General features: G+C 40.7%; 3 protein-coding genes across 9 annotated transcripts in view; 2 read left to right on the forward strand and 1 right to left on the reverse strand.

The window, feature by feature from the left end:
- RRN3 (RNA polymerase I transcription factor RRN3) overlaps positions 1 to 2,466 on the forward strand; it is a 50,762-nt gene extending 48,296 nt beyond the window's left edge. For both annotated transcript variants that reach the window (XM_077141641.1, XM_077141640.1), the window contains exon 18: positions 583 to 2,466. In XM_077141641.1, the coding sequence (XP_076997756.1) occupies positions 583 to 765 (183 nt within the window). In that variant the 3' untranslated portion in view covers positions 766 to 2,466. The remainder of the gene's footprint in view (positions 1 to 582) is intronic.
- Positions 2,467 to 7,862: 5,396 nt separating this feature from the next.
- NTAN1 (N-terminal asparagine amidase) lies at positions 7,863 to 23,242 on the forward strand. Of its 3 annotated transcripts, XM_077141646.1 has the most exons (10): positions 7,863 to 8,027; positions 15,178 to 15,280; positions 15,357 to 15,422; positions 15,718 to 15,826; positions 18,018 to 18,091; positions 19,303 to 19,356; positions 19,837 to 19,890; positions 20,885 to 20,982; positions 22,388 to 22,501; positions 22,905 to 23,242. In XM_077141646.1, the coding sequence occupies exons 1-10, from the start codon at positions 7,947 to 7,949 to the stop codon at positions 23,082 to 23,084; spliced, it is 933 nt and encodes a 310-aa protein (XP_076997761.1). In that variant the 5' UTR covers positions 7,863 to 7,946; the 3' UTR covers positions 23,085 to 23,242. The 3 variants fall into 3 exon arrangements, with proteins under 3 accessions (XP_076997761.1, XP_076997762.1, XP_076997763.1); XM_077141647.1 differs by lacking the exon at positions 15,178 to 15,280 and having other exon boundaries at positions 7,922 to 8,027; XM_077141648.1 differs by lacking the exons at positions 15,178 to 15,280; positions 15,357 to 15,422 and having other exon boundaries at positions 7,923 to 8,027.
- Positions 19,715 to 27,302, reverse strand: part of PDXDC1 (pyridoxal dependent decarboxylase domain containing 1) — a 95,896-nt gene continuing 88,308 nt past the window's right edge. For 2 of the 4 annotated variants that reach the window (XM_077141642.1, XM_077141645.1), the window contains 3 exons: positions 27,192 to 27,288; positions 26,117 to 26,221; positions 23,794 to 25,628 (listed from right to left, as the gene is read on the reverse strand). In XM_077141642.1, coding sequence (XP_076997757.1) covers positions 25,369 to 25,628; positions 26,117 to 26,221; positions 27,192 to 27,288 — 462 coding nt within the window. In that variant the 3' untranslated portion in view covers positions 23,794 to 25,368. Of the gene's footprint in view, positions 22,555 to 23,793; positions 25,629 to 26,116; positions 26,222 to 27,191; positions 27,289 to 27,302 lie in introns of those variants that run through there. The other 2 variants (XM_077141643.1, XM_077141644.1) reach the window with 2 other exon arrangements.

The following is a 27,302-nucleotide window of genomic DNA, read 5'->3' on the forward strand; positions in this document are numbered from 1 at the left end:
TCTCAGCTTGCCTTATGTTAACATTATACTCAAGGTTACATTAATTTTGTAGCTCTTCGTGAGTATATGGTAGAGATACAGATCTGCAGCATATCCCCCAGTGCACATTAGATAGAGCTGGGTTAGTTATTACTGAAGGAGAAAATTAAAATCCAATAATAAATAGTGTCATTATTCTTTTTCTTTGTAGCACATTAAGGTTTCCACATTAAAATTCAGCTTTAACATGCCTGTTCCTCTCTTCAAAAGTAACCATTGAAAAGGCCATTTTATATTTTTCTTTATATTTTGCATGGGGCAGGGAGGCACACTGTGTTCTATACAAGGGCTGTAACATTGAGTGAGATATGACATTTCTCTCATTGAGCTTAAAATCTGTTTCAAAATCAGACTTTGAACAGATAGTTACAAAGTGTGATATGTCGGTGATTTGTAATAAAGAGCGTATCAGAGGAAGCTTTCAGTATTGCTTCAGATGTCTTTATTATCTTTACAGAAGTAGAACATTCCTAAGGAAACGGACCCTTGAAAGTTTTTCAACTGCCACTTATGATCTTATGATATTCTCTGTTCTTTACATAGGAAATGGTGGAAGATGAAGATGATGATTTTCTGAAAGGTGAAGTCCCCCAGAATGATCCCGTGATTGGGATTACACCAAGCTCCTTTGATTTGCATTTCCAAAGCCCCTCAAGTAGTGTGGGCTCCCCTCCGCTGCTATACATACCAGACCAGACACCTCTGATATCAAGGATTTGTGATTGAAATGCTATGCTCCTTCCCATCATGCCTTTTGGTACCAAGATTCATACTGTTTGACCATTGCATTGAGTTAGAACAAGTTCATGCTTTAGGCATCTGACTTTCAAGCTAGACTTAATCTAGTGTCTGAACAGATGAGGTTATTTTTTTCTTTTTTGCTCCCCTTAAAGACAAAAGGAAAAGATTGAATATTGTGCAGTACTTTGTGTTGGGGTTGATGACAAACGTTGAAGGCCATTTGTATGTTTAATGTATAGTTTTTATGTTATGACTTCTTGACCTAATTGTGAAATTTCTAATCAACATAAGTCTGTTTTAATAACTTCATTTTAAACATAGGTTTTTGTCAAAGCCATAGTCACAAAACTGTGTTGATTTGATTTATTTTCAGTGAAAAATTTTCAAGTACTCTTATTTAAAGTCTTCAACTAGAATGTGTCTATTTTGGATACATTGTTTGCCTTCCGCTGTAATTGCATTTGTGCGTGGGATCTAGCTGGAAAGTGGGGAGATGACCAGAGCTAGGATGCTGAGTTGGAGCTGACATTGAGAGAGATAGCCAGGGACTTGAGAGACCAATAAAAGCCAGGAGGGAAGAGAATAGAGGATTTAGGGAATCAGAATCAGACAAATGATACTCTTGTGCAGTGTAAACCTGAATTTAAAAGAAGAATGGATTTCCAAGTAAATATAATCCGCGTTGACTGACAACTGAGGTGCATTTTTATGAAATACATTCATAGTAATTTACCCTTAGGCTCTCAAGAATACTATTAGAATTGGAACTGCTCATTTGTAGTAAAATGTACAGCAAGTTTTTGTTGACCAGGGTCAGTTTTCTATTATGGAAATTTCTTTGTCCAATGTGGAAAAAAAGTTTTTTAGTTGTTTTGGTGCAGTGATACTAGCAGCAATAAGCTGAGGTTTCTACTGCTTCATCAATAATGGCTGTTCATATCATGGATTCAGCTGGATGAAGTTTTCTAGTGAGGCTCTTTTTGTATTTTTATAACTATACCCCTAGAGATGAGAGTGTAATTCAGCCTCACTTTACAACAAATTCAGGCAAGCAGAGCTCGAGTCATTTTGAACTCCATGAGTATTTATTTCAGCCTTGTTTTTTGTTTGTACCTTTTTGTTTACTTGCAAAGTAGGCACCTTGAAACATATTTATTTTTCTGTCACTTTTTCTGTTCCTTATTTAAAAGCAAGTAATATTTTCTTGATCACAGATATTTTATAATAAATACATGCTCTTTCCTAGGGCTCTGTACACTTGTATAATTGTATTGATGGTAATGTAGAATTTGAATTTCAATCTGTAAATATCTTTTTGTAAAAAAGAAGACTTTAATCGCATTAAAAGTTTTGGATTTGATGATTTTTCTTTCAGTGACTTGTTGAAAAAGCATTTGAGAATCTTAAGGGTCCTTTGTTTTTTAACTGCTGACAAAAAAGCTGAATTTTTTTTTATACTGGATAGAATGAGTAAATGAAAATGTGTCTACTGATCTTAATTATAAGTGGGGTCTTTGAGGGTTGGAAAATAGTTTTAATATAGGATGAGTATTGGAAATAAGTTTAATTTCAAAGAAGGAACTTGAGGAGAAAAAATTGTGAAAATAAAACAATGACATTGTTAATCTGGAACTTTTGTTCTTATGCCAATAAAAGGTAGGTACCTTAATAAAATGAGCTCTCTCATTTGTTTTCTATGTGGTTTTTACTGATCCATTGTATGAAAGCATTGTTTTGCAATGGAAAACTGCTCCTTAAACTTTTCACTATTAAGAGCAAGCAGAAAATATTGCCATTGTGATTTGGAAGTATTCAGAAACAAATTGCATATCAGTGTTGAGGATGGCTTCCAGATACATCATCTGAAGTTTCAGTAACTGCCTGATTGCACTCAGCCAGGGGTGGATGAGTCTTGAACTTGTCCTGTGTTTCAAGGGAAGCTGACACTTTTTCAATAGTTATATGTTTTGAAGGAACATTACTGGAGAATATTGTAAAGTTCCTTAGAAATTATATGAAAACAATGGGATTTTTCTAACTATATTCTGAAAAGTGAAACTTCATTTGGGTTTGAGTTTTCAGGGTCCATCTTTTGTTGCTCTGTGGGTTCTATTGGGTCTCTCTTAATGAGATGTGGCTAATTTATGCAGAGTGGCAAAAGGACCACTGGGTGTCAGTCCTGGCTTCCTTTCCTAACCAGGTGCATGACTTTCAGCAAGCTACCTAACCTTTGAGCCCCACTTGTTTTGTTTTGCTTGTTTTGGGGTTTTTTGTTTTTTTAGGAGAAAATATTTATAAAACATTTATCTCACAAAGGATCCAGGCTCTATTAAGAACACCTACAATTCAATAATAAGCAGACAATCCAATAAAAAAGGCAAAAGATTTTGAACATGCACTTCATAAAAGAAAATACATAAATAGCCAATTAACACATGATAAAGTGCTCAACATTCTTTAGTCATCAAAGAGATACAAAATAAAAGAACAATGAGATACTACTACACACCCTCTAGAATGACTAAAATTATAAAAAGTGACAACACCAAGTTTTTTCTTTATTTTTAAAGCAGGAAGAAAATGTATTAGATACACTCATGAGAAGTGGGCATTCACAAAAAAGATGGAAGGTGAGAGATAATAGGCAATATGGGGCCATTTGCTCTTTTTGTTTTTTTTTTTTAAAGATTTTAAATTCTTTATTTAATGCTGTGTGTGATTATATTAATTTTTCCATCACATAGCTGTGCATTTATCATCATAATGGACTTTTTTCTTTTTTTATGAGAAATAACATATACCAAAAGCAATAAATTACAAAGCACATCACGACAATTAGTTGTAGAACAGATTTCAGAGTTTGGTATGGGTTACAATTCCACAATTTTAGGTTTTTACTTCTAACTGCTCTAAGATACTGGGGACTAAAATATCTATAACGATTTAGCAATCATACTTATTTGTTAAACCCTAACTTCTCTGTATAACTCCACCATCACCTTTGATCTTCCTCCCACTCTTTTATGGGTTTTGGGGCTATGCTCATTAACTTTTTCATGTTGGAAGGGGCTGACAGTGATATGGGATAGGGGAATGGAACTAGGTGATGCTCTGGAGAGGCTGCTCCTCTGCATTTCAGGACTTGGACTGGTCCAGGCATCCGTTTGGAAGTTGTAGGTTTCTGGAAAGTTACCCTAGTTCATGGAACCTTTGTAGAATCTTATATAGCACCCTAAGTGTTTTTTAGGATTGGCAAGAATGGTTTTGGTTGGGGTTTGGCAAGTTATGTCTAATGGAAGCTTGCATAAGAGTGACCTCCAGAATAGCCACTCGACTATTTGAACTCTCTCAGCCACTGATACCTGAGCCCCACTTTTATTAAGCCGTAAAATAGTAATAATTAATACCTGCTTTAGAGTTGTGTGAGGATTCATGCAGTCACTCAAGTACAGCTGTTGTTTGGCTGCCTCATGATAAATCCTAGTTAAGCAGAAAGCACTTTCATGGAAATGTCTCTGAAAGACAGATGACTTCCATTTCTTCTATATTACCTCCTTAGTACCAACTTCAGAGATCTGAACTGGAGAGGAAGGGTCAGTGCTTTCCCAGCAGACACTGCATAGGATAGTGCTTAACCTGGTTATTCCTTAAAATCCTCTGGGGAGCTTTGAAAGACTCCACGTCCAGGCCACTACTGTCCAATTAAATCAGAATCTCCAGGGAAATGGGCCTGAGCATTGAACTGTTTTTGGTGACATATAAAACTTGACATTTTACTATTTTAAGTGTACAATTCAGTGTCATCCATTACATTTAAAATGTTGTGCTACCATCACACCATCCATAACTGTAACTTATTACCCAAAACAAAAACTATCCCTAAAGCAATACCTCCTCGTTCCCCACTCCCCAAGTCCTTGCTAATTAATTTCCTTTCAGTCTTTATGGATTTGCTCATTGTAGATATTTCATGTGAGAGAAATCATACCATTGATCTGTTTTTAAAAGCCCCTTAGGCAATGCTAAAGGGCGGCAGAGTTGACAACCATTCACTGGTTCACACCCCCATATTTTTTCACCAGATGAACATACATGCTCCCCCATGCATATATGTTGAATGCTTGCTTTTTGTATATTTCAGTTCATTGCCATATGCATTTAGTTGCATTTATAAGGCAAAATCCAATTTGGGTTCCTTGATGGCAGTATTTGCCAAGTTTCTACATAATGTTCATAATTTTTTAGTGGTTGTGATACACATCACAGTGTTGCTGTACTAGGATTAAACCATTCCTTAAAAGTTGATGATCATGATTACTGTCACTATTATGGGAAAGCTGCTTTTAAAAAGCATCTTGCATTCATGGAGTGTGGGTTTGGTTTGGTTGTAATATCTGATTTTGTTTTCTGCTTTTCGTGAATCCTTTCAGATTATTTACCGGGGAGGGGTCATGAACTTCATGATCTTGGTACATATTGATCTAATGTGGTACACACGGAGGACTTTATAAGTTTAAAAACACTTTCCTATATGTACTGTTGGAACCTTGCAGTCAGCCATCCTGTGAGGTAGGCAGACAGGGGCTTCGAGGCTGTTTGGGGTGTTTGTCAGGTGAGGAGGCTTACAGGGAGGGTCCTCCATTGTGAAGGTCCTTGTGTGACTGAGGAAAGGGACTTTAACCCCCAAGGGCAACAGGATCCATGGAAGGGGCTGTGGGCCAGATTTATTTTAGAAATACCTTTGGCTGTCAAGTGGAAGGAGATGGGCTGAAAGAGGTAGGAGGGGGAGCCAAATTGTGTGTGGAGTGGTAGGCGGGTGCTGTTAAAAGTTGGCTGGAACGGGTGGCAGGGGCTGGACTGCCACAGACGTTGTGGGGAGTTCAGAAGGCTGAGGTTTCCGGGTTGAGCAAGAGGTAGGTGAGGCCATCGCCTGGGATGAGGAGGGGCTGGGGGCTATGAAGTGGGAGTGGCGGGTGGGGGTGGAAGGAGGCTATGAGGGGCCCCGTGCCACTTTGGCTGGACCCAGTGAAACCACTTTCTGGCGACACTTTCTCCTCTGTCATTTGCAAATTCTCGGGAGTTCACGCTACATAGATGTGGGCCAATCTCTGCCACCTCCAGGCTGCAGGTGCTGTGCCAGCATGGCGGGGGCTGGGCCCAGTGGAGCTGCCCACCCACTCTCACCGTGACCAAATAACGTTTGCGGGGGGGGGGGGGGGGGGGGGCGGGTCTGGAACCCAGCCGGGCCGGTGTCCTGCCACCGGATTCCCGGAAACACCCTCCTACTTCAGCTTCCCGCTCGTGGGGAAACCATGTCCTCGGCACAGTAACCCAGCTGCACAGCTCCTGCCTGGCTGGTCTGCGTTGGCGAATGCAACCTCATTTCTGAATTGGACCTGGAGACCCGATCCTGCCAACCCTTACTGTGCCCCTCTCCTGGCCGCAGACTTAGATTACAGATGTCCCCTCACACCCCAGATTTCAGACCAGCCTTCCTGGTTGCCCTTCAGACCTTGCTCTGGAAGGTGACAGACTTTATTGTTCATGTTTGTTTTGTGAGAAAATGGGCTTGGCAGTACTTTGGTTAATCTGAAATCAGGAACCTACAATTGCTTCCAAATTACCTAGAGACCAAACTTTGCAAAGTGGTAGGAGTGGACAGGATTGGTGGTTTTCTTATCTGGCTGGCTCAATTCTTTAATACAAGGATTTTTAGCCTACGAGATTCATAAACCTTCTGAAACTATTTGGAAAAGGACCTCTGAAAAGTTAAAAATCAATTTCTTAAGGCAAACTGACTCAATACCAGGCAGAACTAACATAATATTGTTCTTGACCTTTGCACTTCAAGAATGCCTTACCTTTTGAGGACTCTATTCTGCAATTCCAATACTAGCTATCTGAATTCCTTACTATATGGCAGGTAATTTCCTATTCTACCTATGAGGAAACCAGCTCAGAGAGGTTAAGTAACTTGTTCAAGGTCACACAGTTGGTAAATTGGTCACCTTTAATTCAAACCCGGGTCTTAGCCCAGAGCTTCCCACTTAGGATTTATTTCATTTTCTCCTGCATCACAATGAATTGTTTACAGTCCTACTATCTAGGAGTATACCAAAGTGATTGAGAGCTCTTACTTTGAAATCATACAAAGCTGGTTTTCATCTCACTTCCATCATTTATTATTTATCTGTAATAACAAAGGTATACTGACCTCTGGGTTTGTGAGGAGCAAGTGAGAAATGCAGGTGTAATGACATAATTTTCTGATAGCTGGAGAGTTGTTTTGTTGGGTAAGAAACTGAATAAGCTGGGGCTGAGGGACATGCGTGAGCTGTCTTGTGTGGCCACTGAGCATTTTGTGTTACGTGGGGCATGTAAGTTGAGGGGCGAGAACTGAATTGTTACTGTGAAGGGAAGATCGTTTGAAGGAAGAGAAAATGTAGTCAGATGACAAAATTCTCATAGTGCCGTATCTCCTTCACCTTACCACTGTATCTTTTGTAAACTGACTTTTGTGTTAATGTGTTGTGGCGGTGGGTGGATTTAAGTAGTATTTTCAAGTTTTCCAAGAGAGCTGAGCTTTACCCCAAGGTTCCTAGCCCATATATGGAGTGCCTACTGGATGTCCAAGCCCTGTGTTTTCTACATGTGTGGGGTTTGCAAGGTTCAAGACTCTTCCCAGTTTAAACGGGTTTACGGTCATGAGTCATTCAGTACGATCCTATGGAGCAGCGCAGCAGGTTCCCAAACTCAGATGACTTGCTCAAGGTCAGAAGACTAAGCGGTCGAGCACGGATTTGAACAGAGGCGAGTGGAGGCTTTCAAGCCGGGCAGCCAGCGAAGGCTCGTACGGTGTGCGCGGCCCCTCGCGGGCTCCTCTACTCACACACACCTTTGGGACTACATTTCCCAGCGCCCCTTGCGGGCTAAGTCGCACCCGGAGCCGCTTCCAGGGTTTTGGACTACATTTCCCGTGAGCCCTTGCGGCCGGGGCCCTGGATTTCCCCAGCCTTCTCCCGCCGCGCCGTCTAGGTCCGGACTCCACTTCCCGGCAGCACCCAGGGCGGGGCGGGGCGCGGCGACCCGAGGGGCGGGGGCGACGGGCGGCCGGGGGCTGGGGAGGCCACCGCCTCCCTGGGCCTGCCCGGGCGGTCGTGTACGCGATGCCGCTGCTCGTCGAGGGGCGGCGAGTGCGGCTGCCACAGTCCGCCCGGGACCTCGTACGAGCCCACCCGTCTCTGGAGGTGAGCGGGACCTGGGCGCGGGGGCTTCGGGACGGACCGAGGGTAACCTGCCGGGCAGGAAGACCCCCTCTCTCCCCACCGCCACCATCCGGCGTTTCCCCGAAACATCTTAAACTTGGTCCTGCCGAGGTGCGGTCGGCGCATCCGGAGCCCCAGCCGCCGACTTTCTGTTTTCACTTGAGAGGTCTGTGGAGCTTTTTACCTTCTTTGGACCTGAGGGCATCTGCTGCGGCTCCTCTTTTAGAGGCGGGGACGGAGGCCCAGAGAGGTTAGGTGATTTGCCCAAGGTCGCACAGCATCGAGATTTAAGTATTCCCGGACCGCTAGATTCCCAGATTGGGGGGTCCCTTCTCCCATAATGTGCTTGGCCCGTTAAAGCAAATTTGGGCCCCCGCCCCTGCCCACTAGCACTCACAGGGGACCTCCACTCCTTGGTGAACGTTGCCTCTTCCCTGTGTCCTCGGGAAGCAGGAGGTTATTCCAGGTTGGGCTTCGCACACGTTGAGCGGGAGCATCCTGGCGGGGCCCCTTGCCCAGTTCCTGGGGCACAGGGCTCCTGGTTATTTTTAGCCAGAAGAATGGGCTCTGCTTTTCCCCAGCTGGGCGGTGGAGAGGACCACGCCCTGATAGAAGGGTTTTGGTTTGGTTTTGTTTTGTTTTTCCCCTGCTTTTCTCCTCAATTGGATCGCTGAACCCTTGACATTCAATTCACATGCTCATGTAAGGACTCTTTGGAAGTAAAAAAAAATTGGGACCAAACATCCCACTCGCCACAGATCCAGTTAAGGAATAATCAAGCCCCCCATTCATTGACGTAAGACACTTTACTTTGCCAGACAGGGTCCCTGCTCTCTGGGCAGTTACAGTCTAATGGGCTGTGTGTCTGTGTGTGTGTGTGTGATTTTTTAATTAAAAAATGGCTCAAATATCGCAAACCATTAAGTGCTGTAAACTAAAAAATGCCCTTTTCTCTTGGAGATGTGAAACACAGCCTGCCCTAGTCTGGAGACTTTAAAAACGTGTGCTTGGGGATACTTGAGGTTTCTTCTGTAGCACTTGCACAGTTTGCCATTATAGTGTTTGCTTACTTGTTTTGTTTACTTTCCTTTGAACGATCTCTCATAATGTAAGCTTCTTGAAAGCAGAGCATCTGAGGATACAATGCCTTTGTATCCTCAGAGCCTTGGGCAGCACTCAGTAAAAAGTTGTTATATAAATGAACGAACAGAATGACAACTGAACTAGCATTTGAAGGATGACATGGAGTTCCTGACAGCAAGAAGGAGACAGCTCTGTGTGATTCTCAACTTGGATTTCAGAGACAAACTGTAGTGATCTTAGCCACATTTATGGTGCTTAGGAGATCCAGGCATGGCGTAAGCACTGTCCCTGTACCCTGTCACTGTCACACTGTTAACCAGCAGAGAACTCTCCAAGGAAAACACTTTCAGCTGCCTAAAGAGTTTAGTTGATTCTCTCTCCTCTTATGTGTTTGAAAATTTCCATGATAAAAAGTTAAAAGGATCAATGTCCCAGGCAGTGCCACTGAGTGTGAAGAGAGGGCGGGATCTGGTGACATGCCAGGCAGGGCAGTACCTCTCCCAGGGAGGTTGTGGCCTGTTAGAGAGAAGCAGCCTAGAAAGGCTGTGCAGTAGGGACCAGTGTGGAGGAAGGAGGATCACTTTCACCTGAAGCAGTCTATGGTAAGAGGATGGAGGCAAGAAAGAGATTTGAAAAGGAGAAGGATGGGGAAGGCCTTCTAGTTGGGCCAGCCAGCTGCATTTGTGTGGGGCGAGGGGGCTGGCCCGTGTCCCTGGCGCAGTGACTGTGAGAAGGGAAAGAATGAAAGTCAAAGCTGGAAAGGTACGTTGTACTTAGATTATTGAGTAATTATTGTACTTAAATTGCTTATTATTTCCTCCAGTAAGCAATGGGAAGAAATGAAAGGTTTCATTCTTTTTCTGTAACAAGTAGTGTGTCCTCTTTTGGGGAAATAGAAAATACAGATGTCAAAAAGAAGGAAAAAATCACCTCTGATGACTACCATTCTTCACATTTTGGGGGAACATCCTTACAGAGGTTTTTCTTCCTATATAATATAATTTTTTAAATGATAATGTACTATGTAGTCTTCTATAATGTGCCTTTTTTCGTGTAGCACTATGCTGTGTATATATGCAGTACCAGCCAGTATAAGCTTTCCATAGCTATGCCAAAAATATAATAATGATAAAAATAAAAATAATAACAGTAACTCAGTGGAAGTTGCCAAGTATCCCAGCCCTGTGAAGTAGGTGCTGTGTCCATTTTACAGATGAGGACTGCTGAGGCACAGAGAGGTTGAATAATTTGCCCAAGTCACACAGTCTGTAAGTGCTGAAGTAAGGATTGGAACGCTGGTAGTCTGTATTTGAATCTAGAGCTGTTTGACCAGTACAATATCCATGAGCCACATGCAGCTGTTACACTTGAATTTGTGGAAATTAAGTAGAATTTTAAGTTCAGTTCCTCAGTCACAGTGGTCACATTTCCAATGCTCAGCAGCCCCATGTGGCTCATGGCTACTGCCTGAGACTGCAGAGGGACCATTTCCAACCCTCCTTGGGCAGTGCTGTCTGGAGCCTTCACCCTTAAGCAGTCACTGTATGCTCACTAGCCACTCCTGCAAAATCTTTGTTTAGTATGTCCATAGATTTCCACAACATGAGTGCAACATAATTTAGTTTTTGCAATTTAAGCACGCAAGATAATTATGTTTCCCCATTGTGAGCATTCTCAGAGTTAAATCTTTATTAGCCCCTGTAAGTTTGTTCTCCTTTCTATTGCTGGACTTGGAAAGGTTTTTGAGCAGAAAGGTGATATAAGAAAATCAGTGGGGTTTTTGGGGGGGTGGGGAACCATAAGTCTAAGAAGGTTTAGTATCTAGAATAAATAAAGAACTCCTACAACTCAACAACAACAAAACAGTTTTTCAAATGGGCAAAGGAATGGCACGTCTCCAAGAAGACACACAAATGGCCAAGAAACACATGAAAAGATGCTCAACATCACTAGTGATGAGGGAAATGTTTATTGAAACCACATTGCAATTTACTTCACACCCACTAGGATGGTTGTAATACTTTTTATTATAAACAACAAACAAACATACAAACACTCCTGGCATAGTGTACAATCCGTGGCTCACAATATCATCACATAATTGTGTATTCATCACCATGATCATCTTTTTGAACATTTGCATCTCTCCAGTAAAAGAAAGAAAAAAGAAAAAAATTCATACATGCCATACCCATTACCCCTCCCTCTCATTAACCATTAGTATTTCAATTTACTCTATTTATTTTAACCTTTGTCCCCTCTATTATTTGTTTACTACTTATCAATATTTTTTACTCATCTGTCCATACTATAGATAAAAGGAGCATCAGACACAAGGTTTTTGCAATCACACAGTCACATTGCAGAAGCTATATCATTATACGATCATCTTCAAGAATATGGCTACTGGAACACAGCTCTACAGTTTCAGGCACTTCCCTCTAGCCACTCATACACCATAAACTAAAAAGGGATATCTATAAAATGCATAAGAATAACCACCAGGATAACTTCTCGACTCTGTTTGAAATCTCATGACACCCCTGGGAGTCATGCCCCACATAGAGCTGGGAAGGGCAGTGAGTTTGCCTGCTGTGTCGGCTTTAAGAGAGGCCACATCTGAGCAAAAAAAGAGGCTCTTTGGGGGTGACTCTTAGGCCTAATTTTAAGTAGATCAGGCCTATCCTTTGCTGGGAAAAGACTCACAGGGGTAAACCCCAAGATTGAGGGCTCGGCCTATTGATTTGGTTGTCTCCACTGTGTGTGAGAATATCAGGAATTCTCCAAATGGGGAAGTTGAATTTTTCGCGTTCTCCCCATTCCCCCAAGGGGACTTTGCAAATACTACTTTATTCCCTGTTCAAATCACTCTGGGATTTATCCAGGCATCACACTGGACAAACCTACAAAATCTCATGCCCTATTCAAGGTTCCATGTATTTATGGTGTTCAATGAAACTGTCCATATGAGTCAAATTAGGAAATGCACTAGTCAAAATATAAATTTTGTACCAAATAAACATGTCTTGCTTTAGTCTCACACAGAAGTTGAAGTGAAAATCAGTGTTTTGAAGCAGTAATGCTGGCAGCTATCGTTAGGACGGCTGGGTAAGAGACTGGAGGCAAGGACACAGATGGAGAATGGTGACACCCACCTGTCAGCGAGGGCAAGCCCGTTCCACACCTCCTCTCCCTCCATCCTCATGGCACCTAATGAGGTGGCATCGTTCTCCCCCTTAACCAAGCAGGAGAGAAGCGCAGAGGGTCGGCAGCTCACACAAAACCCATGGCAGGATGGGGCTCCACACCCAGCAGCGTCTTGCTCTGTATCTTCTGCTTGTAATTTATATTTTATTAATTTAGATGTAAGATAATAAAGGACTGAATTAAGGCAGCCCAAGTGGGAATGGGAAAGAAGGCTCAAGTTGATAGATATGCATATTAATAATGAACTCTCACAAGCACTGTGCTTTACCGTTCACAAAACACTTTCATACTTGCTCTTCAGTTTATGAAGGAAGAACTAGCAGAGATATGGCAGCAGGGCTCATGGGCCATATGATGCTCTCCCATGTTACCGCTAAGGGATTGGCTGAGTGAGACGGGCCAGCATTTGGCTCACAGGCCAAATCCTGTTTTTACACTGCCTGCGAGCCAAGAATGGGCTTTGCATTTTTAAGTGGTTATAAATATAATAATGATAATATTTCCTGATGTGAAAATTATATGAAATTCACATTTCTGGGTCCATAAAGTTTTATTAGCGCAAAGTCTAAAAAATGTACGATTCGGCCCTTTCTGGAAAAAGTTTGCTGACCTGGGATAAGAAAATAGTAGCAGGGCGGGCCACAGTGGCTCAGCAGGCAAGAATGCTTGCCTGCCACACCAGAGGACCCGGGTTCGATTCCCAGTGCCTGCCCATGTAAAAAAAAAAAAAAATAGTACCAGTGAATAAGAATTGGGAAGTGAGGGTGAAGGTTGTGCAGTGAGACTGAGGGAAAAGGTATAGTGAATATTAGGGCCCAGACAATTTTAGAAGTTGAGAAAACTGGGGGCTGCTTTTATTTCAGATCATTCCTGAGTTTATAAAGTAGGACTGTGTGTTTTTCCCAAAGAGAAGCAACTGGGCTGCACTTTTTCTCATTTCTTAAAGTGGAAGACAAAGCAACCTCCTGTTTGTTTTTTAGATGTTGATGGTACCATGTCTTCTGATAATTTTTGCTTTTATTTCTTTGGGAAATAGCTGTGTTGAAGAGACATGGCGATTTTTACTCTTGCTATGAAAGGAGTAACTCATTCCTCACAAATAGCTCTGCTTTTGGGTGATGACCCAGTTGTGGAAATGAGGGGTAAAGATTTGCCTTTACCCCCCCACCCCACACCCACTCACCCCCACTTCCACCCCCACACCCAGGAAAAAACACAGTAAAACGTTGAGTATTAAAGGAATGCTAATAAAAAGGGAATTCTGAATTCTCTCATGTTAATTTTAAATTAAAGTGGAGTGGGAAGGGACATGAAAACGAAAAGTTCTCCCTTATACCTGGTGTTCTAATTGTTAGAACAATTGGCCAGATCCATTTCTCTTTGACTCCACCCAGCAAAGCTGCCCCTGTTGATCTAATTTTACACCGCAGTTGCTTAACCCTTAATATGTTTCTTAAATTGAGGGGCTTGCCTCATTTTACTTGCTGCCTAGTGAATAAGAATTGGGAAATGAGGGTGAAGGTTGTGCAGTGAGACTTCAATCTAATGGAAGTTTTTTAAAAGAACACACTGTATCTAATCAAACTGATCCTTCTGTTGATCGCATCTTCTTGTGTTTTACTTAACCAAATTCTAATCTAAGTTAGATTAGAACCAGTCATGAGAAATGGTAAGAAGCGTATTTAAGACTATAACAGTGATCTTAAGGCAGTACATACATATGCTGTTTTTATTCGAGTAAGAATTTGTGGCAATTAAAAAGAATATTATGATGTATTTCAGTGTTGTGTCAATTTGACATTTTGAAAACAAAAGTTTTCATTCAAGAAGTTAACCACCTAACGTCTTTTCTACAGGCTCATTGTGCAAGAATGTATATTAATATTCTATTAGTCAAAATTTGGGCACCTAACATTAACATGTCCCTTTCATAAATGTGTTTATTTATGAGGGATCCTTTTTGTTTTTCCACTTAATAATAGCATAGCCACATCACAGAACATTTAGAAAATAGAAGATGAGCAACAGAAAATCAATCATGAAATCAGTCACATTTGCACCATTCCCATGGTTATATTGGAGAATATAACAACTGGTTATATTGGAGAATTTCCCATTCAGTACTTTTTCCTGTGTGTATCTTCCTTTTAGCAATGTTATATTAACAGCATATTTATACTCTTTTGTCAAATATATGTCTTTATATCTTACTTTTCAGTTAACGTGTCAAAACTATTTTCCCATAGTCTTCATTTTTCTAAACTGTGCAGGCAGTGGTTGTGAGTTAGTTCAGCCTAATTTACTTACCTCTGCTGTTGCTACATCCAGCTTTTTGCCTCTCTAAATAACACATGCTAAATGCATTTGATGTTATTTCCTCAATATATATTTCCAGAAATGGAATTTCCAAGTTAAAAGAGATTAGGGGATAGGGAAGTTCTTAACTCCTCTTCCTCTTTAAAGTCAAGAAGGGATGTGGTTTCTTAGACACCCAATCCTTTATTCCATGTAACTTGATTCTCTTTACAGTTGTAAAATAGTTAAGAGGCTCACACTTTTTTAGTATAGAACTGTGTTAATGGATTTTTGCATCTTTTTTTCATAGGTACTAAAGTCTTGATTTATAGGCAAAAACTCAGAATTAATTTCAATGTTTTCTTTGCATTCTTCCAAGTGATTATTCTCGTTGCCTGTTTATTTTAGCCTTTCTGTCAAGTAGTACACATCCTTCCGACATATTAGTGTTTCCCACTTTGAGTACACTTTGGCTCTCTCCTCCTCTCTAGTTATTCACGTCTCACTAATTTACATCACTATTTTATTTTTTTTTTTAATTAAACAGGAAAGAGCCAGACTCCTCAGAGGTCAGTCTGTTCAACAAGTGGGACCCCAGGGCCTTCTGTATGTTCAGCAAAGAGAGCTTGCAGTGACCTCCCCAAAGGATGGTAGGTTAGGAAGCAGTGAATTGGGCATGATCACAAAAGGCTATTGGATATTTTATTTTATTTCTTTTTTAAACAGGCTCCATCTCCATTCTGGGTTCTGATGATGCCACCACTTGTCACATTGTGGTCCTGAGGCACACAGGTATGAGAGAGATGAAGGAAACCATTACTTAACCGACCCAACATTTGGGACCATTTAATTTTTCAATTTGTTTCCTGGTGTCCTATTTGAAACCTGACTTTGCTCACATTTTTTCTAGCCTGCATGGTATCTCCCTGTGGCCCTGGTCAGAATGGGTTGGCTGGGCAGCACACACTCTCCTGTTTCTTCTCTTGCAGGACAAAGATGAGGCAGTCCAAATGGACGGGAGTAGGCTTGGCTTGCTTCCTGAGTTCTCATCAGAAATAACATGAGTCATTTCACCCTTGTTCTTCAGGTAATGGGGCTACCTGCTTGACACACTGTGATGGAACCGACACCAAAACTGAGGTCCCCTTGATCATGAACTCCATAAAATCCTTTTCCAACCACACTCAATGTGGAAGGTGAGCTCCATGACACACTATTATGTGACATTGGGAACTGTGCACCATTGTGTAAAGGAAATGGCTGTGGAAGCGATTACGACAACACTGAATGTCAACACCACAATGTCTGCCTTGTTACCCTAGAGCAGAAGTTGGCCTAGTGTTGGCACTTGGCCGGTAGTTGAGTGAATGGATGATGGGCCCAGGCAGGGAAGCAGTACTGGAATTTAAGTGGAAGGTTTGATATTGAACCTGTAGTTTTATTTTCAGTAATATACTTTTAGATTGTCATGTATCATCAGGCTTTGTTCTGTGGTATCTCATCATTCAGTCATTCATTCACTCTGCAATTATTTGTTGACTGCTTCCTATAGGCAAAAACTTATTATGGGTGCCAAGGACAACAGTGAGCAGAGTAGATGAGAAAACCTGCCCACAAGGTGTTAATACTCTAATGCAAGGAGATAGTTAATTAAATCATATAGGATGTTAAATGTTGAAAAGGACTGTGGGGAAATAAATAAAGCAGTGAAGAAGCGTGGAGATGACTAGGTGGTAAGGGGTGGCAATTTTAAATTTCACTGGTCAGTGGTTTCTTCATGGAATGCTAGAAAGCCCTGTCCTCTGACCTGAACATCCACTATAGCATCTGATTGTCTCCATGGTTATATGAAGTGCTGTCCCCATTTTACAGATGAGAAATTAAGATTCATCTTACCTGAAGGAGTCACATACCTAGTTAAATGGTAGCCCTAGACACAGGTCTGGCTATAAACTAGTGCTCACACCTAAAACCCCTCTTCCTGTCTCCCTCTGCTTTCTCATTGTGTAGACTTGCAGGCATTGCGCTCATTTTCTTTGAAGTCTAAGGTAGCCATCAAACGATTCCAGTTGCATACAAGTTCTTAGAACCCCAGGGATTTAAAAAAACAAAAACCTTTCTTTTAGAGTTCCATTAGTGTAATACAGATCAACTTTTTACTTTAATTATCTTTCTGAATCCATGTCACGGCAGGCCTGGCTTTGTGAGCATGTGACCTCTGCAGTCACACTGGACCCTGTGCTTACAGAAGTCTTAGAATTTCATTTTGCACTGGACTCCAGAGATTAAGTTACCAGACCTACCCACAGGCCTGGCTCTGATTCTCAGCGCATGATTGAGGTACTTGGTCTGTTCTTATAGTCACCCTGGAAGGTTTGCTGCAACTGTGATTTAGAAGGCAAACATATTAGCTCAGTGGAGGGCAGAGCCCCTTATTATTTAATGTCTATCACCAAGCCACTTGATGTTAGGCCCAGAGCTGGGTACATGTAAGAGTCTGGCTTATTCCTTAGAAGTTTTTATTTTTCAGTAGAAGGCAGTGTGAATTACGGCAGCAGTTTCCCAAGCACTAGTTTCCCAGATTTTCATGGGCCATGGAAAAGAGGGTCAGTGGACAAGTGTGGGAGACAAAGGGTTAAACAAAATTAGTTTGGTTTTTTAATTGTGCAGCTTCTTAGAGCCTGATTTTGCTAATGTGCATTGGACTTCTTAGGGAGGGGCTACAGTAAGACAGGATTTCCTGTACTTACTTAATTCCAAGAGCACATTTTTTTCCATCTCATGTGGATAATGTTCAATGGAATGAGTACACTTTGGGAAAAGCTAGTATGATGGAATAAACATGTGCTTTAGAAACAGACAGACCCAGGTTTTATTTGATGACCCTTCAGTTTCCGCCTCTATAAAATGGTGATGATAATCTCGCTCACCAAGGTATGGTAGACATGACATGAGAAAACCTATAAGGAACTAATTCAGTCCTTCCACAATGGACATAAGTTTTCTTCCTTTTCCAGTGCTGTACCCTGGTACTCTTAGGCTAAAACATTTAACAGGTTTTTGGAAGTATCCTGCTTTGGGTGGGTAAATAACGTGATATAATTATATTCTTCTAGAACAGTATTTCTCATTCCCTGTATCTAAACATTACATTTGTGTTGAGATGTAGATCCCCTCAGGCGTCAGCACGTTCCCCAGAAGCTTGCGCCCCAGCCTTAGCACCCTCCTGTATTTACCCAGTGTGCCGCACACATCAGGATAAGGGCTCAGAAGCACTGCTGTAGAGCAATGGTTCATGGAATCTGAGAACTAAAACTTAAAGTGAAACCAGTGCACGCTGTTAATGTGATGTGCTGGCCTCTGACCTCCGTCCCATCTCTTTGCCAGGCTGGAAGTACACCTCGTGGGAGGCTTCAGTGACGATAGGCAGTTGTCACAAAAACTTACTCATCAACTTCTTAGTAAGTTCCCTTTTTTCCCCCCAAATTTGATAAAATTTCTACCTATTTGTGCTTCGATAAAAATACCACTTAATACAAAACGTAAGAGAGGCACACGTACTTGAGGCAACGTAAAGAAACAAGAACCACTCAATTTGGAAATTTAGCATAAAGATTGCAAAGCATAGAGCTAAATGGCTAGGGACCAACAGGGATAGGGACAAGATTGTCTTTTAAAATAGAAACTGATTCATTCCAAAACAGTAAACACTCTGAATTGTGTAAAACAGAACCACCCTCCTGGCAGAAATTTGTTTTCATCTGCCACTGAAAATTAAAACAACACTGGTTTTCCTTATTAAATTAGCAAGTACTGTTTTAAAAGAGACATGGCTCAGTATTAACCATGAAGCAGTGAGGTAGGCATACTCACACAGTGCTGGAGTATAAATTGGGACAACCTGTTGGGAAAGTAATCTGGCACTGTGTCCAAGGTCTTAAAAAAGTTCATATCCTCTGACCCAGTAATTACTCATCTGGGAATCTCTTCTAAGAAAATAATCTGATATGTGTAGAGATTTATGCCCATGGATGAGAGATAGAGCATTAGTTGAAACAGGAAAGGATCTGAATGACAATTAGTAGGGGACTAGTTACATAGCCATTAAATTAATACTTAGGAAAAGGTTTCAGTTACATGGAAAATCTATGAATAAAAAAAAAATCAGGATATAAAATTGTCTATATGGGATGAGTGGATATACAGGGTATGAACTCAGCTGTGCACAGAAAAATGTGGAAGAAAATATAATAACTATTAACAGTGGTGAGATTATAGTATTAAAAACTTACTGTTCTGTATTTTCTAGACTTTTTACAGTGATCAATTTTTTTATGACTGATAATCAGAAAAAAATTTTACTTAGGAAAAGAATAAATCTTCTCTTATGAATCTGTCCCCCAACCCTCAGAATGAAGAGAAAAATGGAAGGCCTTGGTCATCATCTCCTTTGGTCTTGGCTAAGAATGTGTCTGTCACTTGGCAGTTGGGGATCTGTGGTGTCAGTTCACGTGGGTCTGGCCTCTGATAGGCCAGTTTGTGTATGAAAGGGCAGTGGATCAGAGATTGGTTAGCTGGCTTCTTTCCCTCTGTCCCCTTCTTAATTTGCTCAGAGTATGTTCTGCTAATTAAAGGAACTTTTTGACATCCAGTTTTAAAATTCTAATTGTAGGTGAATTTGACAGGCAAGAAGATGATATTCACTTGGTGACGTTATGTGTGACAGGTATGTTGTACCATCTTCCTCAAACAAAGCAGATTTTAGGAACTTTTTATACCCTCTCCTTCACGACGGACCTAGCATCAGTACCTCAGGGGTAGAAGCACAGTTAGTTGATTGTGCTTCTTTGCTGACTTGGCTCCAGCTTTTCCCATCTGCTGGCACAGCCTTCCTCTCCGTGTCCAAACCCTACTGAGTCTTTAGCTCAGATGCTGAGCCCCCTCAAGTTCAACTAATCTGTCCACCTTGGGATTTTCAGAAGCCTTTCCATACTCCTGGAAAGAAGAAAAGGACTAAACCTCATAGGTGCTAGCACCTTGCACAGCAGAGGCCAGGAGGTGCAAATTTGGGGAGTGGCAGAAACAGCCCTGTTTATTTCCTGGGTGGTTTTTTCCCCCAATACATGGGAGATCCTTCTTGGCCACTGTTAAAGAAAATGAAAACAACTGTTTAATACTTCTTAAAATTTTTATTTTTATTTGTTAGAATTAAATGACCGAGAAGAAAATGAAAAACACTTTCCGGTAATTTATGGCATTGGTAAGTAGGTGCTTATTTCAGGGTTGGAGGATTGGTTACACATTGACAAGGCAGATAAAATAGTGATAACCATTGCTGGCAGTCTCCTACAGACTGAGGTTTGAATCCTGCCGAGCTCCTCTATATTCACTGAGGGACCTACATCAAGTAGCTGGACCTCTCTAAACTTTTGCTACAAAAGAGAATATCCACATTCTAAGATTGGAGAATAAGGCAGTAAATATAAAGCATATGTACCCTCCCATAACATTCCCCCCATTGAGGACGCTAGGTGTGCTAGGGTCAGGGAGGTGTTTTAATTATACATAGGGAACCAAGAAAGGTTTCAATGGAGATGCTACGAAAGGAACTGTGAAGCCATCACGCTAAAGAAGACCCCACAGCCTCCCTGCTGTGATACCCCCTAGTATTCCTGAGGGTATGGGATACAACTGGCTATACTTGCTGAGGGCTTCTATCATATCTTTAATATTTTATTTATGTAGCTGGGTGGTAGACAAACAGGTGTTTATTTTTTTACTTTATTATCTCTTTAAATATGTCTGCAATAGTAAATGGTAGAAATTCACACAAACAAAAACATTAGACTTCACCAGGATCACAGGCCACCCATCTGCTCTCAGCCATACCCAGCACATCTGGCTATAGGGCTGAGCAAGGAGGTTCTGGCCTGCACCTGCTTGAAGAATGTGCATCAGGAGGGGTGAGCTGTTCATGTAAGGAGCAGCTCTCTTTAGAACAGTCTTCCCTAATGAGTAGCCCAAGTCAGGCATCAATTATTTTCAGTGAGATGCTTGGCTAAAAGGTTGTATATTTCCCTTTTCAGAAGGGGACAGGCACTTAAGGGTAATTTTGTTCAATCTGCATTCTTCTCTCTCTCTTTGAGTCTCCCTATCTATATTCTGTCTCCTCTCTATGGTTGTAGAAATATAAGACTGCACATTTTCCATTTTAGTCTTTTTTTCAATTGAAATTCTTTTGTTGTCCCTCACAGCTGTCAACATTAAAACTGCAGAGATTTACAGAGCCTCCTTTCAAGATAGAGGGCCGGAGGAGGAGCTGCGTGCCGCGCGAGCTCTGACAGGAGGACCTGTAAGTTTGAAATAAGGGTTTAAGGGGGAAAAAAGGTATCACACTCCTAAACCTCAATTTTCTTAGATCTTAGAAATAAGTTAGCTTCTTTGAAGCTGTAAATTATCAGGGACCAACATACACACACACACACAATTATCAGGGACCAACATACACACACACACACACACACACACACACACACACAGAAGAGTAGTAAATGATTTTAGAGTATAAGCTCAAAAACTTAGTTTTCTGCCTAAATGATATAGAGGGAAGCCTGTGTGAACCCCACAGCATCCAGAGCCAAAGAAAATTAACCTCTTTCACATTCTGAGGACTTGACATATCTAAAGTTCCTACAAAGCAAGGAAAGCCAGGAAGGGGCAAGAAGGAGGTTTATCCCCTCTGCACTGTGGGACCATGCATTCCTTTGGGCCAACTCACTGACGATCAGTTTGCTGGAAGGATTTAATTTACCTGAAGAAATGATCAAATTAATGTAAAACTCTGATTTCCTTAGGGTGCTTTGTAATGAAAAAAAATTTAATTTTAAAAGCTCAAGATAAATTTTCCTGGTGCCCGCCCATGCAAAAAAAAAAGCTCAAGATAAAAATCTAATGCATGCCATTTGAGGAATGGGTGAAAGAATTCTTTTAAAATGCATCAAGTATGAAAAAACAGAAATTACATTCAGAGCACCCAAAAAGAAATCTCATTTATGTAATGCTGACATTTTCACTGGAAGGTATGTTTGGAGTCAGTGGTTTTGCCAACCCTTTAACATTTTTAGGATTTCTTATGCAATTTCTCAAGTAGCGTAATAACCTTACTTTAGTTAATATTCAGAACCTATTTCGGTCTCAGAAATTAAAACTGATAACAGCTGGTTAAGCTGAAAACTAACCATTAGCAAATTTGGGAATTCAGACAATTGGTCAGTTGGTAAATTTGTTTGTTTTTGCAGGCTGGTTTTTCCTTTCTTCTGATGGGGCAACAGGCATTGTGTGCATATAAGGTGCAGTTTACTTGGGGTATAAATGGAGAGGCAATGTTCATGTAGCAAGGAGGAGCACGGACTGGATTTCATGACCTGCTGCTCTGATGCTTACGGGACAAATGGCAGTGGGCGGTGGGCAATGCTTCATCTTTCTGAGGCAGATTTTCACCCTAAATGGGGAAAAAGCCATCCTTACTGCAGGACTGTTTTCGGGACTAAACATAGTAGTGTATGTTACCAATAAAGTACAGTACCAGACACACACAAAGTATTCAGTAAGTGGCAGCTTTTGTTATTATGTGAGACAAAATTTTTAAGAAGCTGTTTATCCTTAAATACTAGATTACACTGGAAGTTGCATTAATGGCAAGGTTTGAGAAGAGGGTGATATTCCTGAAATTCTATCCTTAAAATGTTCTTTTTTAGATGATTAGCATATATGATGCAAAGACAGAACAACTTCGTATAGGACCGTATTACTGGATGCCATTTCCACATGTGGATTTCTGGTTGCAGCAAGATGATAAGCAAATACTAGAGGTGAGGATTTACAGGTTGGGTAAGTCTTAAATCTCTGGACCCTGGTTCCTCATCTGTAAGAAAAAACAGGGTTTAGACTAGATAACAGCTGCTTTTCCTTCCATGGGAATTGTTTTTAGGATGCCACTGGCAAGACTTCATTTAACTTCTATAGCAGTTGGGAATAAGAAGGTAATGTCTTGGATAAAAATCTGCACAGATAAAACAGAAGGAGTCAACTGCTTTTTTCTCATTAACCTGATTTCTTATGTAATTTTACAAATTCTGTACACATACACAGCATACTGTTCCAAAAATATCTTGATCAACATCTAAGGAACACAAAGCAATTTGACATTTTTATCAAAGTAGGGGAACAGAGTGACATTACTCCTCTCTCATGGTCATAATCTTATTTTTTCAGAACCTTTCCACATCACCTCTGGCTGAGCCTTCCCATTTTGTTGAACATATCAGATCTACCTTGATGTTTTTAAAAAAATACCCATCTCCTACTAACACGCTGTTTCCTGGAAATAAAGCTCTACTCTACAAAAAAAATGAAGATGGCTTATGGGAAAAGATCTCTTCTCCAGGAAGCTAAAACTAGGAATTACCAAATAAAGCAACTTTTTTGACAAGAGACCATTGGTGGGGTTGGAAAGACCAGGACTTGTAATCTGTACCAGCTGAATCTTAGGCCTCCTTCCTCAGTGTCTTTCAAATAACTTTCAAAATAAAATCTTATTTTGGCAAAGGCAACTGTTTAAATTTACTTTTTGCTTTACTAAATAGTCAGTATCCACGACTGTTAATAGTAAGGGACAGAAGAGGAGCAGCTATCTCAGATACTTAGGTTATATATTTCTAATTCTGCTAAATTAGTGAATAAAGGAAAATCTGCAGTTGAGTTTATGGAAATAAAGTTAAAGCACAGTATAATTCAGTAATAATTTATACATCTCAGAGGGTTTTTTGACCCAAACATACTTTAGTTCTCCAAAACTGGTTTCTAAATAAATGGGAAGAAAGATCAGAGATAAAAATAGGATATGATCTCTGCTGTTCTCCAATATAATTATCTATTATGAAGCTAAATTTAATCTCAGAGTTATACAAAACCATAGATAAATCTGTTCTTTTAGATATTAGGTCATTAAATAATGCCTTAATTGTGGTTATTTTGCAAGTTTTATTTTTAGGCACCTTTTATTTTTCTGAAGTTGTTCTCCACAAGGAAGTCAAATTAAAACACAGGAAAGATCATATCACCATGTCCAACTACAGTAAGATTTATGAACTGAACTCATTCGTAACAATTTCAAGAACCTTTATTGAAACCAACATTCAAGTATCTTAAGGGTGAAATTCTGTTTCAGCAAAACCAATTAACAATTCCAAATATAAAAACATTTAAAAATTAATCTTGTTAAAGGTGATCATTTACCCCTCCCCCATTTTATCTGCTATACTTCATTGCACCAAATAAACAGATAGGGAAGACTTTGTTTAATCATCTGCACCCCCCACTCCCACACACAAAAAGGTAAACTGCACTTTCATGAGTGCCTAGTGTCAGAAATGACATTAAATCAGAGTGTAATTAGGCTTAATGTGGTATAAGGCTTCCAATACTACAGTCCACAAACCCAATGTCAATTCCCCACCATTTTAAAAAGATCTATACCTTGAATTTGCTGGACTAAAAAGGCACAGGGGCCATTACTTGTGATAAATGAAGTCATGCAGTACTTTTGGAAAAATAGAAACAGGCAGTAATTAAGGGCTTACTTCTAATTATTTCAGCAGCAGTCTGGCTTGATCAGCCAAAGAAAGATGACTTTTCTGGTTATTTTTTCTAAGTTGGGCCCAAGAGGGTGAGTTGCTAAAGGAACAGAAGCTACAGAAGCTTCATAAATATGAGATAGGTCAAAGGTATACTTATTTTAAACTTAACTAGGTGCTACACCGCATATTTAATAGTAGGTTCTTAAGGGTAGCATCTATCAGTGTTCCAATATTAAACATAGAAATGAGCACACTCCATACCTGTGTGCCAATTTAAAAGTTTTACCAGCATAAAAAAAAAATTATATATATATATATATGGTCAGACTTCTCAGTTATTCTTAATAGATGAGTCCTTTTAATTTGTTTACAAATAGTATATAAAGGAAGAGAGAGATTTGTGGCAGAGGAAAATCACAGACAGAAGCACTGTCCAATCTAACTTGCTTGATAACCCTGCCACAGCTTGAGTGGACACAGTCCTTACTTATGTCTCCAGGAAAAGCAGCAGTTGGGGATGGCAGGAGAGGGTTTCTGACGCACTTATTTACAATCCCATTGAAACCCATTCTCCTTTAAGCCAAACACAATCCAGTTGTATATTTCAACTTGATCAAACTAAAATACCAACTCAAACAGATGGCAAAGAATGCTGTCTCCTCTGTGTAGAAGTACAGCAGAGAACCCGGAGAGTTCTAAAAGAAAGCTGTTTTTATGAAAAATTATTATATGCAACCTAATAATTACACCTATACTTAGAAAGTTATGAGCAAGTATTTCAAGTGGCAGGCACTTGAATTTCCAAGTGTTCTTTGTTAATAAAAAGTGTTTGTGGTAACTCAGGGGAAAAATTGGTATTACTATAATTGATTAGGACAAAAACAATAGTTGTTTGTTGTTCCACATAGCACTAAATTAAACATTCAAATTGCCCTCCTGGAAAGCCTGGCTTTTAGGCACATATTTGTGCAAAAAAATCCCAGTTAAGCACAAATAACAGTAATTCATTTGTTTTAGCATGTGGCACAGTTCACATTTTTAATACAACTTCATCTTCCCTGAAATAATATTCAGTAGAGTCTCAAACCAAACACTGAATTTTATCTTAAGCTCTCTGGCTCTTCTACCTGTGGACAGTCATCCTCTGGTCGCTGGGCCCTGTCCTGGAGAGCCTCAGTCTGGCCTGCTGCCTGAAGGACGGGATCCCTTGGGCAATGCCCAGGGCTGTTCACTTCTAGGGTGTCTTGCTCCGGCCCACAGGACAGTTGCTCCATCTTTTCTAAGTCTTCAATATGACTGACTGAGCTTGTCTCACTGAAAGCATCTGAGCCTCTTAGGGACCTTTTAAAAGGCTTCTGGCCTAGAGAAAGATTGGATGAACAGTGGTGAAAGGTCAGTACAGGATATGTCTGCACCAAAAGCTGTCTGTGCACAAGCAATTGCTTTGCTTAGTTATAACTACTTCAGCATTCTGAAGCACTGTGTTGATACCATGGACATTAAAGTTAACCTTAATCAGGAAAAACTTAGGATAGTAAATACCCTGATTAAACATGATGTCATATCTCAAGACCCTAACTTCCCCCTTGAGGGGCACACAGAGGTAGTTTTCTTCAAGGCTGCACCCCTCCCTTGGCTACTGAAAGGGTTATTTAAAGGAATAGGGAAAGCTAGTCTTAAATAAAGAGAAAAAGGAATCTGGATTAAAGAACCAAGAAAACAAAGGAATGCAGGTAATAGCAAACTTAGGGGGACAATGTTACAATATGCAAAGGTCTATTTTTCCAAGAGAAACACAACCAATTTTCTTTAATATTAGTGAATTTAAACATGAGAGATAGAATGTACCTGGAAGTCTCTGTCTAGTGCGAGTGCCTGAGGGGGTTGGAGGCGGAGTAACTCCTGTACCTTGTATTTTGGAGACATATGTATGTTCCGTGGACTCCAGAGAGCCTGCCAGGAAAACAAAGGAGAGAGCGTGGGAAATAGCTCCTGGCACAGGCTGTCTGGGAGATGCTCACTCAGCCTTGTTCGCTGATAAGCTTCTTCCAGCCATTCAACTTCCCATAGACTGGTAGAGGCTTTGATCCTTGAAATGTCGTCTCGAAAGCAAAGCCACCTCACAGCTGTGCCTACGAGTCCCAGTCCTGGGGGTTACTTACCCTTTCCTCCCCAAGTACCCCAAGTCCATCTGAAGACACTCAGCCAGCAGTGGACTTGTGGGTCCAGGGAACCAGGCCCAATTGGGAAATTTACTTTATCAGTAAGAAATAGATGTTTCTTTGCTAAAAGCTGAAGCCTGGCTCATTAAAAATCATATTATCTTTTTCTATCATATGACAATGTACTCATCATCTTCCAGGGAAAGAATAAAGGAAGAAACATCAGGTTTGGGAACTGATTTCCCTGGTAGAACACCAAGGAAAGGAAGAGTCATGTACTTTAAGATCAACTTCCCCAAATCCTAGAACTAGTAATATTTGCTGGCTGCCTGATTTGAAATAACATGTACAGTGGTACATACAAGAATCTTTTAATGCCCCCTTTCAAAAGATGTCCTTTACTGGGGCAAAACACAAACAAGGACTGTAAGGAATACTAACAGTGAACCAAAATGCCCAAGACACATTATCTGCGTATTTGAGCAGCTGAATGAATACATTTCTTACTAGACTCTGGTTTTTTTTGTTGTAAAGAATGGTATCTGCTTTCATACAATTCCAGCAGTCGAGGGTAGGAGAAAGGAGATAACAGAGTAATTGGGGAAGGCAAATCTTGTATCCTTAGACGGATTCTTGGCCCAGGACTCATTTTAAGAATGAGAATGTAAAAGGCTTCCCAGCATGAGAAGTGCTGTGACTCAAGGGTGTTTGGTCAAAATTCTTGACTAAATGAGCTCTGTGGAAGGGCTAGTTTGTCCTACCTGCTGTTAAGTTAAAAGTCCTTCCCTTTCGTGAAGCTTGTACTGGAGAAAACCAATTCAGCACAGATCCTACTACAGGGATCTGCCGTAACACTCCCTGCAAAATATAAA

The sequence above is a fragment of the Tamandua tetradactyla genome, chromosome 23 (genome assembly GCF_023851605.1).
Source record: "Tamandua tetradactyla isolate mTamTet1 chromosome 23, mTamTet1.pri, whole genome shotgun sequence".
Classification (NCBI taxonomy): Eukaryota; Metazoa; Chordata; class Mammalia; order Pilosa; family Myrmecophagidae; genus Tamandua; species Tamandua tetradactyla.